The sequence below is a fragment of the Ursus maritimus genome, unplaced genomic scaffold, assembly GCF_017311325.1.
Source record: "Ursus maritimus isolate PB19 unplaced genomic scaffold, ASM1731132v1 scaffold_2, whole genome shotgun sequence".
NCBI classification, from domain to species: Eukaryota; Metazoa; Chordata; class Mammalia; order Carnivora; family Ursidae; genus Ursus; species Ursus maritimus.
The window spans coordinates 83,753,446-83,769,778 of NW_024424452.1; the positions used below are offsets into that span (position 1 = coordinate 83,753,446).

The 16,333-nt window shown below is 38.0% G+C and overlaps 1 protein-coding gene across 1 annotated transcript in view; it reads right to left on the reverse strand.

The window, feature by feature from the left end:
* Positions 1-6,941: 6,941 nt before the first annotated feature.
* The window catches only part of HMCN1 (hemicentin 1), a 469,289-nt gene continuing 459,897 nt past the window's right edge, over positions 6,942-16,333 (reverse strand). The window contains exons 105-107 of the mRNA XM_008696988.2: positions 15,723-15,842; positions 9,929-10,055; positions 6,942-8,391 (exon numbers count right to left, since the gene is read on the reverse strand). Of these exons, the coding sequence (XP_008695210.2) occupies positions 8,025-8,391; positions 9,929-10,055; positions 15,723-15,842 (614 nt within the window). The 3' untranslated portion in view covers positions 6,942-8,024. The remainder of the gene's footprint in view (positions 8,392-9,928; positions 10,056-15,722; positions 15,843-16,333) is intronic.

Here is a 16,333-nt window from a genome sequence, read left to right on the forward strand (position 1 = left end):
CTCTAAAACGATTGTCCACATCCTGGAATGTCATAGGATACACACAAAACCTTGCCCAGCTATGATCATTTGGCACTAGTAAATCACTGTGTTTCAGGCCCTGAACATACTGGGAGTCAAGGGTATGGAAGCTTGACTGCCTGAACACACGAGAGAAACCCAGGAGGAAGATGAAGCATGGAGCCACTCTTCTGAATGCTTTCACATATTGGGGAATGTGTGGACCACACATCTGGGGAAATGGACTGAATTTTTCATTTGCCATCCAGATGTTTCTATATATTGTGCCTAATTTCTTTCATCTCCTTTTGTCTCCTTGATATTAAAACAGCTGATCCATTTAGTAGCCACTCTTCTCGACCTCTCACTAAAGTTTTCATTCGGTCTTACCCTGTACTGCCAAGCTTTTGCCCGTGTTCTGCTTAACTGTTAACTCTTTTAACAGTTCTGATACCAGGGTCCACAGGCAAGTGATCCTGAGCATTGCCTGAAGATAACATAGCATGGCAGAAAATTGGTAGTTTTAAATCTCATTATCTTTATTTTGGAGACAAAGATACCATCAAGAAGAGCTTCTGAGAAACATTCAAGGGCCTTAAAGTTAATACTCAACAGAGAAGGCTTTTTCCTTCCACCTAAAGCTAGGCACATCCATAAAAGTCTCTCCACTAACCACAACTATGTTAGGCACATGTATATTCACTCATACATTCATCCAACATTCCTTCAAGGCCATTGTATGCCAGGCACTGTGCTAAGTGCAGAAGATAGTTTATTAACAGATGGATTGGTATGGACTTAGAAGAATCATGTAAACAGATAATTACCACATCCTATCATTATGGATAACTTGTGTCCCTTCCACAGCTCATCTATTAAAGCACAACACTGACTGTGTTTGGAGAGATGACCTTTAGAAAGGAGTTTAAGTTAAAATGAGGTCAGTAGGGCAGGCCTTAATCCAATCTGATTGGTATTCTTGGAAGAAGAGGAATTTTGGACACACAAAGAGACACCAGGGCCACGTGTGCACAGAAAGATACCCTGTGAAGAAGTTAGGATGTTAATTTTTTAACATTAAAAAATGTATACTTTACTAAGTATAAAGGATGTAAACAACTCGGTAAGTTTGTGGAGAAGTTGACCAAGATACATTGAGATACAAGTGTCCATCTACATTTTCTATATTTCATTTTTTTTTTTTTACCGAATGTTTATTAAAGTTGTTTCATGTACAATTTCTCATTTGCCGTTGTGGAAATTCTTTATTGTAAAGACAATTCTTTTGTCTGATGGCAAGCAGCAGTCTTACTGTCAGTGATTATTCTGAATCTCCTGTTGGTGCTAAGAAGTGAAGCCTTTAATGGAATGAACAGAAGGGTTACAAGCTGGGGATTCTATTTGGTGTGTTCTCTTCCTTTGAGCTTCCTCCCTTGAGTTCCACAATCTCTCCTGATTTCTGTAATCATTCTCTCACGCAACTATGAAAGTCCCAGAAACAAGAAGCCAATGTCCCTTCGTCTGATTTTGGTGAGGGCCTTGGCCCTACTCATAGTGCGAGTGGAAGGTGTCCCAGCTCAAGAGCAGTCCGTATTGTTGTCTTAACTTTGCTTATCTCTGCAAACCAGTTGTGACTGGGCGGCAGACGGTTGAGGATCTTGGTTGCTGGCTTGATATCATCTCTACATCACTTGCGAGTATTACTGCGGGTCCCAAGATGGAGAGAGACAAATCCTGAGAGAACACGATTCTGCTACGGAGTGCAGGCTGACCTGAACTGAGGGACAACTAACAAAGATGGGAGACGATGCAGTGGAGATGCGTCATGGCCAGCGTGAGGGTTGAGGTGGTGCAAATGGGGAGGGAGGAGCTCATCCAGAAACCACTGAAGAACTTCCAAATTCCCAGGCGGTTCCTCTGAGAATAGAGAATTTGAAACAGAATCTTGGCAGAGGACGAGGATTGGGAAACTACAATCTCTCTGACCAGTTACATGCTCTACTGCTGCTCCGGCTTGGCGGTGAGCTTTCTGACTCAGTGCAGAGAGAAGTGATTGCATACTGAAAACTTGGCCTCAGCTTGTCCCCTCCGAGGACCCCTGGCACACTGCAGTTAATCAGCAGACCGGTCATCAAGGGTCGCTTGACATTTTGAAAATGTGTTTTAGATACCTGGGCAAGTCTGTTGATACATTCTTTCAGTCTCCCTACAGAGTTGGAACAACGTGTGGCCAACGGGACATGTCAGGCGCTGCCTCCACACATGGAACCATTTTATTTGGGAGCCGGGGCCAGAGCACAACGAGCTTGTCTCTATCCTGCTGTCTGACTCAGAGGTGGAGGAAACTGGAAACATCAAGACGATGTGGATTACAAGCCTGAGAATCAGACATGCTGGGAACCTGAAAACCAGTAGGACAACAACAATGTGGCTCAGTGCACAAGGACAGCCTCTTAGTGCCAGAAAAATCATGTAACAACTAAAGACTTTCTGTTTGTCCCATTGGGTCAAAGTGCATTATTGTCATTAGGAACATTCTTAGGGTAGCTAGAACACAGGGCTTCTCCCTGGGCTTGAGTCAACGTCCCCTTAACACACACACATCCACCTAGGGGCACATTACTCTGTGAAATCAATTAAAAATGGACATAAGCTTGGTAGAGAAAAACAGGTCTCAACAGGAGAGGAAGACAAAAGAATAAGGCTTTCTTTACCAATTTTTCGTGATGCATGGTGAGTAGGTGTTTGTGTGTTGGTTGAATGAATGCAAAACCATGGGACTGTAAAACCATTTTTCTTTTTTAGAGGCTGCTGGTGGAGCTATTATTTTTTCCCTTTCACATGTCTTCCCACTAAGATTCATTCTCCCTGTCCCCCATCAACACCAATGCTATCTTCTTATACTCCTACCCAAAAAGCAACAAAAACACAGAACCCAGGGCAATCCCAGTCTTTCAGAGACTTCTTCAACTTGTAACTCTTTACCTCTAGTGCCTACATACTTCCTGGCAGAATAAGAAATGACAGTGGTAACAATAGCTATTAAGGAGCACTGTGCTAAGGGCTCCAGAGAAAATGTATCTTTTGATTCTAAAGAAGTAGAAGCCGGTATTGTTAATACCCCCCATTTTAAAGATACAGAAACTGAGGTTTAGAGATTAACTTGCCCAAGATTATGCTGTAGGAAATGAAGCTGACTGTTCATCTGACTCCAGAATCTATGTTTGCAACCATTTGTCTATGATTCAGGAAGAGATTTTATCCCCCCAACTTGATCTACAGATTCAAGTATAATCTCTGTCAAAATCTCAAGGCTCTTTTCCAGAAATTGACAAGCGGATCCTAAAATTTATATGGAAATGTAAGAAACCCAAGATAGTCAAAATAATCTTGAAAAGGAAAAAAAAAAGAGGACTTCCATTCCTAGTTTACAAAACTTACTATAAAGCCGTAGTAATTATTTTTTAGTCAATTGATTTTTTTTCTTTTTAATGTCTTTTTATTACATTATGTTAGTCACCATACAGTACGTCCCTGGTTTCTGATGCAAGTTTCGATGATTCATTAGTTGCGTATAACACCCAGTGCACCATGCAATACGTGCCCTCCTTACTACCCATTGATTTTTGACAATGATGCCAAGACAATTCAATGAGAAGGTTAGCCTTTTCAAAAATGGTGCTAGGACAACTTGATGTCCATAGGCAACACAATGAATTTAGACCTTTATCTCTTATCATACACAAAAATTAAATCAATGTATTATAAATCTAAATAGAAGAGCTAAAACTCTAAAAGCTTTAGAAGAATATAGGAGAAAAATCTTTGTGACCTTAATGTAGACAAAGACTTCTTCGCTACAACATCAAATGCATAATCCATTGAAAAATCTATAAATTAGACTTAATGAAAATCAAAATTTTTGTATTTCAAAAGAAACTATTAAGAAAATGGAAAGATAAACCACAGACTGGAAAAAATATTTTCAAATCAGATATTTGACAGAGAACTTATATCTAGAACATATAAAAAAACTCTTACAACACAAGAGTTAGAAGGCAAATAGCCCAACTCAAAATGGATAACATATTTGAATAGATACCTTGTCAAAAAAGATATCCAAATCGTCAATTAGCTTATGAAAAAAAAATGTTCAACATCATTAGTCAGTAGGGAAATGCAAATTACAATGCTCACTAGAATAGATAATAACTTGTGTTGGTGAGGAAATGGAGAAACTAGAATCCTCATATATTACTGACAAGAATATAAATGGTACAATCACTTTGAAAAATAGTCTGACAATTTCTTTCAAATTTAAACATAAATTTACATCTAAGTCTTTAATGTGGACATCTCTTGAATAGACACCTAGGCGTAAAATTACTAGGTTCTTGGGAATGCAAGGTATCTATGCAAGGGAAATGGAAACCTATGTCCACACAAAGGTATACATGTAAATTCTTATGGCATTATGATTCGTAATAGTCCCAAACTGGAAACTGAGAAATAGATGAATAAAAGTGGTGCATTCACACAACGGAATACTATTCAGCAATAAAGAGGAACGAAATACTGGTAATATGGGTGAACCTCAAGAAGATTATGCTAAGGGGAAAGAGCCAAATGTAAAGGACCACATATTATATAATTCCATTTATATGAACGATCTAGAAAAGGTAAATCGATAGAGACAGAAAATAAATGACTGGTTGGTTGTCTAGGGCCAATTGCACTTTGAACAGACTTTTATTATAATTATTATATTGAATTATAGTTCATTTTTCCATGTGAATTCTCACTGGGCTCTATGTATCTTCAAATTTTTTGTATTCCTCGTGTTTATCAGTAAGCCCAGTACATATTAAACATTTGACATACACCTTTTTCCCCCATAGATTTTATTTATTTATTTGAGAGAGAGATAGAGAGAGAGCATGAACAGGGGGAGGGGCAGAGGGAGAAGCAGGCTCTCTGCTGAGCAGGGAGCCCAACACTGGGCTGGATCCTAGGCTTAACCACTTAACTGACTGAGCCACGCAGGTGCCCCAGCGACATATACTTTTTGAATGAATAAATAAATATATGAATGATTTCTATGGATAGCTTTGAATTTAATTGTAAACCTTGGGCCACTTTTATATAAATTTAGCCAATCCATCTGTCATCCTTGTATATTGTGAGAACAAAAATATTTCAGGTCCTGACAACTTTCAGATAAATAACCAGTTAAATGTTCAGTCTTTTTTATTTTAGTTGACCTAATCATGATTTTAAAACCTCAGTCTCCAGGGCAGGAAAGCTAGAGTGCTGAATTTTTAAAGTGGCATGAAATCTCATTCTTTCCGGTTCATGGGGGGAGTCAATTAGTGTTACTCAAATGTCAAGTCAGAGCCCCGGAATGCTAATAGCTGAATTCCCATTGATGATTTTCAGGGATGAGTGATAACTGCAGCTACACTGATGTCCAGAGATGAGGTCCCGGGTTAGTGGTGGCTGGGAAGCTATTTTGTCAAAGCGGCAACCTGGGGAGTTGCGGTGCGTGTTCACGCTGCGATTATAATGCTTGGATGTAAGCAGACGTTTCTGAAGAGGCTGAGAGGAGTTTCCTTATTGAAAATATTGACAAGTGGTATGGCTTCGTAGTTAGTGGGCCTGGATCCGAACCCTAGCTCTCCATTCCCCACCAGTGATTGGCTCTGCAGCAACTTATTTCATTTTTTTGAACTTAAGCATTCTTCTCTGCGAAGCAAGAGGTTATAATTTTTGTTCTGGGTATCCTGCAGTGCTTCTCAAACTACTTGTGGTAAAGGACCAGGTTAAAAAAATCTGTTGTAGATGGTTACTTTAAAAAATACAGTAAATAGGAATTACCAAAAAAACCCCAAAATACAAGCTGCATTTTTGTTTTGTTATTGAATTCTAAAGACATAGATCTGGTTATAGATCTAGAAGCAATGAAAAGTGAGAAGGGTTGGTCCTGAGAAGGTTCAGAGTCTCTTGCGAGGGCTTCACAAGAGGCCATTACAGGTTGTTTAGACAAAGAAGACTAACTTCCTCAGACAGAGAGGAAGGGCTGTTTCTGTTGGCAGAGAAAACACATCAGAGTTGGAGTTCAAGGTTTCCAGCTTCATCAGAATCTGCTCCTATGTCTGTTTCCCAGATTATGGGGGCATACTTCCTTTTCTTCCTTTTTTTTTTTTTTTTAAGATTTATTTATTTGACAGAGAGGGAGAGCAGGAGAGACAGCAGCAGAGGGAGAGGGAGAAGCAGACTCCCGCGGAACAGGGAGCCCGATGTGGGACTTGATCCCAGGACCCCAGGATCATGACCTGAGCAGAAGGCAGATGCTTCATTGACTGAGCCCCCCAGGTGCCCCATCATACTTCCTTTTCAATCAGTGCTCAAACTTGAACACCAGAGAACCTGTGAGATTAGGAACTAAATTTGTATTGTCATCCAGTCACTGTCAGAATTAGACCTTTGGTTTTCAGAAAACTTGGCACTGCAGTTCTAGGAAATAAGGGTTTCCTTCAGATCAGCATTCAACTTTATATCCTTTTTGCAGAACTTCAGTAGAGAATTTAAAGCCCTCAACTCATTATTTTCTTTCTCCATGTTCTCCAGTGTACTTACAAGCAAGCAACTATTTCTTGATCAGAAATGCCCACTGGTGAGAATGTAAGCACATTCTGGCACTGCAGCCCATGAACAATCAGAGTTCACTTTACCACTTGAGACAGGTTATTAATACCATTAAATCTAACTATATCGCAGAACCAATTAAAGTTAGCCCAGATCCAGTTCAGAGAATCCATTTGAAGTCTGTTTCAGTCAGGCTACGTATGTACGATATAAGCAGATAAGTGTGTGTATGTGTGACTATAAATCTTAACACTCAGCATAGCTATAAGGAAACAAATTTTAAATTTTCAAAAAGGTTAAGAAAAGGGATGTGAAAATTTTATTCAGGCTGGTTTGACGGTAACATTGGTTTTTGTTTTATAAAATAATTTTATATAAGAGTCCATCAAGATATTATATAGAAAATACACCAAGGTAATATATATACATTTCATAAAAATAGAATACATCTTGGCAATTGCTTCCAGAGTCTGTTACCACCATGTACAGTGTATTGACGTTCAATATTTATGCTAATTTGAACATATAAGATTTTTAAGAAAAACAAAGAAAACTATTCCATTGGTATTTGTAAAAGTTGCTTCCACTTGACTGGAAAATAAAATGCTGGAATGTAAAAGTTACGGAGCTAACTGGAAGGAAGGTTATATCAAAGATCCATGCCATGAACAATCATCTGAGGACGAAGCAGTATTTTTTTTCTATTATCATAAGTGGTTCAGCTCATTTCACAAAATCACTGAAAATAATATCCTTATTTTAGATGGTCAGTCCACGTGAACACTATTTGGTATCAAAGAAACATTCTAGAAGCCGTACTATATTTCTAAACTGACTGGTGTTTCTTTTTTCCCTTAAGGTGAAAATAGGTGTAGAAGTCCCATTATAAAGTATCAATACTTAAAAAAAAAAAAGCATCTTAATAAGTTACTGAATAAGCTTTGATCAAAACACATAGCAACCAGTTTTATTATTCTAAAAATGGCCAAATGGTCAAATATCCACTTGGCTTCGAGTGAATTATTTTTGTTTTCTTTTTTTTTTTTTTTAAGATAAGTGATCTTAGCTACTATGCTACCATAAAACATCACTGATATGTCCTCCTGTGAGATGTTCAGAATAATCTTTGGAAAGTAACTGCTCCAGTGTAATAAATAAAGAAAAATAATAAGTGACTTTTCTAGACCTTACCCAAAGATACGACCATGGTGGGATCATGAAAATACCTCAGGAGTACCAAGGAAGGCACACAAAACAGAGCATAGCACCATTTTCAAGTTGCCAAGATTGCAACTGTTCAGGAGATGGTAATCGGGAAGGGGACTTGATTCCCATGATTAATGCAGTTTAAATATGTGGATTAGGCTCTGGAGAGCTTCTTAGTATGGATAGGCAGACACAGCGATATATACTATGAATGTGGTCTGATACTCAATGGTCCCATTGGCACTGTAGGATGAGGCTCGAACCCTCATGCGGTAGGTCTCTGGTTCTCGCAATGGTCGTGTTGTGTACACCACTCCTTTCAGGTTTTCATCCCTTAAGGCAAAAGGAACAGTCTGTTCCTCATCTACCATGAGGAAAGTTGTCCTGGGATGCATCACTCCATCCTGCGTGTATGCTACCAGCCGGATTAAATCTTGATTGGCAGCTATTCCAAATGGGAGGGAGACAAGTTTGTATTCCAAGGCATATGGGCTCAAGGCACATTCCAAATCATTGGGTGGACAGTTCTTGAGGCAGAACCTAAGGACAAAATAAACACATGAAGTGCATATTATTATCTGGCTTGGAAGCAGGAGAGGGCATGAGGCAGGTGACCATCATCCATGACAACTTTTAGGCATTAAAGGCAGTAGACAGTCTGACTGCGAGAGCAATAGGCCCACCCCATGTGCTATGCCACTAACTCAAACCAGATGCCAGGTGCCTATGAGAGCATGCTGGTCTAGAGTCAAATATCTATCTCTCGGTTGCAGTAAGATCAGAAGTTTCTGAACCACTGAAGTAAGTACGAGTACCACAAGAGTATCTTTAAAATGAAAAGTTAGTTTTGGAAATAGAAGCATCTGTACATATACTGGAAACAAGTAGTTTTTAAAGAGAGGAATATGAACTATTTTTAAATTATAACATCTGTCGTAAGACTGAAAGCTGAGTAGAATTCATTGATATTTGGTTTATTTTCCTAAAAATAATAAAAGGTCAACTAAAATTCCTGGGGGGAAAATGTTCTTCCTTTTGTATTTGTTTTCCACATTATTTTAGATTAAAAATACTATATTTTCTTTTTCCAGAGCCCACATTGGCTGTTTTTGAAGCATCATGACTTTTAAGTTGTCTGCTAGAAATCACTAGTAATGGAGAGTAAAAATTTTAAAAAATGCACAAAGGAGCATTTTCTGCAGATATGGATTCTTCAGTCATAGCATTTTTGGATGTGTCTTAAGTCAATATTTTTAAGTTTCTCCCTCCCCTTCCTTCTCCCTTCCTATTCCGCCTAAAGCAATTATGAATAGGTTTTTGCTGGATCCAGGGCAGTCCACACTTGATCATGTTACAGTAATGTGGTAGTCACTGCTGAGAGGACAAACAAAGTGTGAGCTCCAACCAGCATTCGGTTTCAGAACCACCTTCTTATTAGCAGGTTCTATTCATAATCACCATTATCTCTGTTTTCGAGCACCCCGCTGACTTGGTACCTGAACAGGGTATGACATTTCTGTAAGAGGAGGGAAAAAATAGAAGAGTAGTTTTATTCAGAACCCAGAAAAGATAGTGTTTCAGACAGCAGGGAATGTGAGCAAGACCATATACGAGCAGGCAGACTGTTGACTCATCCTTGCTCATCTCCATCCTCTCACGGAGTCATGGTGAGTCATCACGATTACAGCCAAGGTACTTCTTGGAATGCTCTAAGTGCTGAGAACCCTTAAAGCCCTGAGGCAACACAAACGGAAACCAGGAAATGTCAAAGGGGGTCAGGTTCTATCACCCCATAAAATGCTCACTGCTGAGGCAGAATTCTAGATGTGGCATGGTGGATTACATACTGGGGAGACGCTCCGGGAAAACCTTGGCAGCCCACAGTGATAGTTTAGGCTACAGTGGCTGCTGCAGGATGAGCTCATTTCATACCCATTCATTGAGGAAGGAACACACTGCAACGCCATATACCCCTGGGGTTATTGACTTCCTGTGAGTTACATGCAACAACAGAGTTTGTTGGTTGAGGAGAGAAAGCTTTTCAAAAGTATTTCTGAGAAGAGAAGGTAAGACATACCCTGAAACAGGATCCCGTTGGTAGTTGGGTGGACAGGGGGTATCGATGCACTGGTAGCTTCCTCTCATGTTGAAGCACATGCGATTCGGTCCACAGCGCACACTCTGCTCCAGACACTCATCAACATCTAGCGACAGCACAAGGAACACGCAGTGTCAGCAACTCGGGTCAGAGCGGCCACGAGAGCAGGTGTTGCGGATATTTGATGGGAATAGCAAATCCCCATGAATGAATCTGGCAGCCATACCTAAGCTTCTTCAACCACAAAATGGGGATCCTGATACCTGGTGTGCTATTTCCCATATTGCTTTGAGGATAATTTTTAACATTTGTGAAAGGACATCGAAAAATAAAAGCTATGAAGATAGAAGGGAAGCTATTAAGAACTCTGGTGTTTTTTATATTTGGAAAATAGAGTGCATTGGCGTTTTGTAAAGCAAATAATACTTTAAATTCATGAGAAACAAGCTAAAAATTTAAAGGACACTTGTAAACCTTTCTGTAAAGTGAAGAACCTCTTTAAAATGTGAGTGATCCTTCCTGGTATTTTGTTTCATAAGTTCAAAATGTTGAGTGACAGGTAGGGTAGTGGAAATTAAAGAAGTCAAGTTATAAATTCAAGTCAGTCAGATCTTGTGGAGAGAGACAGAATCTAGGAAAAAAACCAGACAAACCAGGATGAAATGAGCGACCCAAGAACCATAATCCAAGTTTAATCAAATCTAAACTGTGGAGAATCCATCCTCAGGGGTTATGGGGGTGGGATGTGCTCTCCAGGGTCATAGCTCCCCCTTGGTTACTGGGGGAAAAAGCAAATGAAATGCTGTTTATTTTGTTGTTTTCTATACAAAGTTGTTAAATAAAAACACAGTTAAATCACTATAATTAAGAAACATCAAGATGGAGCTAAAAGAAACTTTTTCCGAGCTTTCTGAAAATGAATGTTTTTCAGATTTTAAACTTAGGATCCATATTCGAGCATCAGGGGATTTTTAAATGAAAATCTTTTTGTGTGTGCATGTATGAGTGTGTGTGTGTGTGTGTGTGTGTGTGTGTGTGTGTGTGTGTGTGATAGAGACAGACAGGGACAGAGACAAATGGGGAGACAAAGAGCACAACACTGAGATGAAGGATTTTCTGGAAAGAGGATCCATAGAATTCTACAAAATTTTTAAGGGATTTTGAGATCCTAACATTAAGAACCGTATTTTAGAGCAATCATTTCCAACTGTGGTACCTTTATTCCCCTGGTGATGCATGGAAGCTTTCCAGCAGTATGACAGCAGGCAAATATTTCATGGAATCATTTTCATCCAGAAACTTATTTCCCTTAAGTTCTCCTTCCTATAAGCACTCTGCCTGAGAACTTCCTGTGGCCTGGAGTTCTCCTGTCCCCATTCCCATTTTATATCCTTCTGCTTTACAAAAGAAAGGTTTCCACTAATCCCTAGAATCTTTATGATACTTGGGTGCAAAATGCTTCAAGGAACATATGAAGGGTGAGAAAACTGGTTATTTGTATTGATGGTGGCAGGCCTTATTTTATCATGGCTACAAACCAATGGTCTGAGCTCTCTATTTTAAATTAGATTGCAGAAGTGAGCTGGTTGTGATGGGAACACTTACTAACACCTTTACTTGAACAGAACAATGACCTTAGACTTTTTCTGATGGTCAAGTTGGTTGGTGTAACAACCACTACAAACTTTTAAATTATATAGTGATCATTCCCCATTTTAACAGGGTTATCTACAGCTCCAAAGTATTGATGAAAATATATTTAAAGCACAGGTACATCAAAGCCAGAATTCATATCCTTTACAACAATTCAAATACGGTAAGAAACTTTAGAAGTCAGTTTTAAAAAGTATGAATGAAGTATAAGGTTTCAAATTCTTTTGGAGTAGGCAAGCAAAAAATTGAAGACTATTTATTTTAAAGTCTTAAGCCAATTGGCTGCATATAGGCACTTGTAATACTCCTCATTCTTTAGTATTTGAATAAACATAGGTCCTGATGCACAGGAGGGAACAATTACAACTAATTGGGCCCAAATCAGTTCTCTGCAGAGGTAGGACCTAAAGGTCAAATGGACTTTCATCATGGAATCAGTGCTGAGACCAATGGGCAAGTGAAACTATTGTATCATTTCATAGTAGTAAGTAATTTGGTATCTGCATAATGCTATGTATGTTGGACTTGGGTTAAAGTTGTAGGTTCTTCTGTGAATTCTTATGTAACTTGAAATATTGCTATCAAAAAAAGAGAAAGGAGAGAAGCAGTTCCAAGAGACAGTATATTAATGATGGACAATAAATGTTAAATTTTATTTCTGAATTATTTATCATTTCTGTCTCAAAAATGAGCATTTTAGATTTGGTTCCAAATATATTCTATTTTCTAGGGAAATAACAGTGTAATTATTTACTTTAAAGTTGCTAATAGTTTGCACAAAGTAAAAAGACATTAAGCTAGAGGGATAAAGACTAAATCACTTACTTGACTTTTTACTTACTTAAATGTGCTGATAATAACATAACGTGCTTTCTAGGACTAGTTTTCTATTAGGACTAATTTTCCTACAGGAATACAACATAGTGTGACACAAATTTATATTTCAGTTAAATTTTGCCTATTGTCTCCGTGAACCAAGTTCTAATTATGATTTTATCTGTCAGAGGGGCGTTATCTACTTGGCAAAATGAGATTGTCTCAGAATGAAGTGAAAAGACCTTTAGGAAAATGTGAAAGAAATTCACTTAGCCTTATCTTTTTTTTCTCATAAAAAACATTCCCTCACACTTATCCACCAAATTTCATTTTAGCTCTAATTTTTATGGTGAATTCCTGCAGGCCCATTTAGGCCAGTGGGCTGCGGGGGCCCATGGAAATGGTGGCATGGAGACCAGAATCTGGACACATGCATAATAGGAGTAGCTATCTTATCACAGATTTCCAATGGCTGAATATGAGTCTACAAAAATATATCAAAATCTAATACTCAAGTGTTTGCCTTTAGTTCCATAATAATAAACACTTACCACTGAAAAGCTTTCTTAAATATTTGAGCTTCTGGAAGGTGGCCTTCCTTCTGTCTGTAACTATCTCCTCAGGCTTAAGCACCCTATAAGCATTCACTCTACTCATTTAGTCTACTGCATGGTCTTAAAAAGAGAAGCCAGAAAAGATGGAGAAATCATGCTGTCTTCTGTTAGCTGACAATGTGAGGATGTCTGGTTTTTATTAAATATTATAAGAAAATCACTATGGTAGAAATTAAAGGATAGGCATTTTATAATCTAAATATTCTACAAGAAAAGATTACCAAGATGAGCTGAAAAACTTTTATATTAATAGCTTTAGAACATATGAATGCATTTAACCAAGTGCTTCTGGATACATTAAACAATAATTTAGGATAAACATACTTGAAACATTTGTCTTATAGAGAGAATAATTTAGATTCTTGATAACATTATGGATTACTTTTTAAAAACTTGGATAGATTAGAACACTCATTTCAAATGCAATGCCAATAAAGCGTTTCTAAATATTCAGAATTAGATTGGGGGGGTGCTTACAATTAGCATACAGATCTTTTAGTTTCTCCTCTCCACTTCTTGGGCAAATCAAGATTGGTCATGTTTTTTGTTTTTCATTTTGTAGTCTGCTGACTTCCACTTTTGACAAGAGTCTCTGTCCTTGTTCAATGTCAAATTCACTTAAATTTCCTTTTTGTCACTGACATTTTTATCATTAATGTATAAAGCTTCAAAAATGCACATGTAAATGAAAAATCAACTTTTTTTTCTCTCATAAATGCCCGAAACACTTCCTAAAGCTATAAAAAGATTCCAAGTTATTCTTCAGATTAAAGACTGCTTTAAAAGATGTAATTGTTTTCTCTCAAGTCTTCTTTAAAAACCACAAAAATATGTAACTCATTTAAATTGCAAACATTTCAAGTGACACCTGTTTCTGATTTGTTCACATTATTTTTCACTCTCTGAAGCACAACTTAAAGTTGAAAAACGTTTGAACTGAATGAGCGGCAAGGGCAATCAACGAACAAACTGGCATCATTTAGAAAAAAAGAAAAATCCTCTAATGAGGATATGACATCATATAACACTTAAAAATCTGGCTAAGGGGTTTTGTAGTTCGGTTGGTTGTTCCAAATGCTTCCTTCCTTGGTGCCTGGTGCACTCACAGGAAGTGTAGTGTTAATGTTGGGCATTGCCACCTCTTGAGAGGATTCTTGGGATGATCACCTGAAGAAAGTTATAAAGTGTGGACAGTGTAAATGCCCTCACCTCACACTATACTGCCACAGTACAATGACCCTGGTGTTCACAGCGTGACAGGAGACACAAAGGACCACTCAAGACATTATGAGATCTGTGATCAAGTCCTACCCTTGTTCTTGATTGTTCTAGAACATTCATGCTCACATCATCACTCCAAGAATTAGTTTTTTTTATCTATAGTGCTTTATTATTTGTAGTCTATTATCTGTATTGCTGATTAAAATGAGTTAATAATTGCTTTGGAAAAACATGACTATAACGTCAGCGTATTATTCTCATACTTCAAATCTCAGTAGAAAGTTCTGCATAGGGTAAGTTCTTAACACGCATTTGTGACGGATGGCTGGGAGTAAAGGTTATTATGGTGTTCACTTTACTTTTCCAGTTCAGATGGTCCGGTGAGGGCTCTCAGGGAGGGATCAGGTAAGTGGGTGTGGGACAGGTAGAAGCTCATGGAACTCAGGTGACCCCATCCCCCTTCCAGGTCTTGCTTCCTGGAGCGCCCTTTCCGTGACCTGCATCCTAGCAAGTCTTCTGTGAATCTCCCAGAGAGGGCAAATTTAATCTAAATTTGATTGCTACTGATAAAGCACTCTTTTGAAGATTTTATTTGATATGCTTTAGAAAAGGATACAGGTTGTACGTGACAGAAATTAATAAAATTCAGAGGCTTGTTAATGCCTGTATAACTTCTGATTTTGACCACAAAATTGAGGAGGATTCTTGAGAGATTTTCAAGATTTATATAAGTTCTTACTTCTTTTTGATCTAAGTATGCATTGCAACATAATATACCTTATCAAAGCAAAATACCCCTTTCACATTTTTGTGTAAAGAGGTTAATATTGAGTTGATAGTTTTTTTCTTTCTACCGTTACTACACACTGTCCAAAACTCTGTTGTAGTACCTACAACCCTGTATATTATGCTTTTATTTACATGTCTGTTTCCATTGGACTAAGATATCAAAGGGAAGAGACTATATTATTCATTTGTTTAAATCTTTTGCATTCTGCAATGCTAGCCCGTGACTGTTTCACATTATTTGCAGATTGAAAGAATAGATCATTTAATCATTTACCCACGGTTGGTCAAGACAAAAAATAAAATAATGCCTAATACTGGAGTAAATGTACTGATCTCTCTTCCTATTTCATCTTCCACCTTGGCTGAATTTTGAAAAGACATTTGAAGAGGTCTATTCCCACTTAGTTTTAAAAATATATAACATGAACTAGTTTAGACATTCTTGCTCCTTCTATAAGACTACACCAAAAATGATTCTCAACTATTTCCCTCTGCCTAACTGCTTTCTCTCCAGTTCTCCTACTTACAAAAGCAATGATAAATATGACCAATGGAAATGAGAAGGAAGAGAAAGCAACTAGGAGAATATTAAAAAAAAAAAGAAGACATTTAATTTCTCATACTCTCCTACGTTGGTTTTAAGTCAGGTCGCAGCAATAAACATCCCAACATTTTCTCACCTTGACAAGTCTTTCCATTGAGCATGAGTTGATAGCCAGGCGGACAGATACACTGATAGCTCCCAAAGGTATTTTTACACTCGTGCTGGCAAACGTCTCTATTTTCACATTCATCGATATCTGTGCAGAAAGAAAGCAGGGTGTATAACCATGCAAAACAAAGGCAGAAACGATGACAGAACCAATTACACACAAGTTGTTGATATGCGATAGAAAAACTTCTTGGTGATTTTACACTCACGTGTTTAAACGTGCTCAGAACTGTTTTATATCAGGATCTGTTTTTAATGGAGTCCAATGTTAACTGTACTATTTTATAAAATATGAACATCTCTTCTGTGTGTGACTGCATATGAGCTGAAGCCCCAAACTGGCCAATTTCTGTATTAGTTAAGCAAGCCTGGGATGGCAGATGAAACAGATTTGTACAAGATCCTAAATCACCAAAGTACTAAACTCTTGACAGAAGAGTAGAATTTACCAAAAAGACAAAGTTTCTATTGAGGTTAGTTGCAACAAGGAATGTTAGATTTTATTTTATTTAAATTCTAGTCACCTCTCTCTCTCTCCCTGCACCTGCTCCCAACATCCATGCATTGCTTTCCCATACA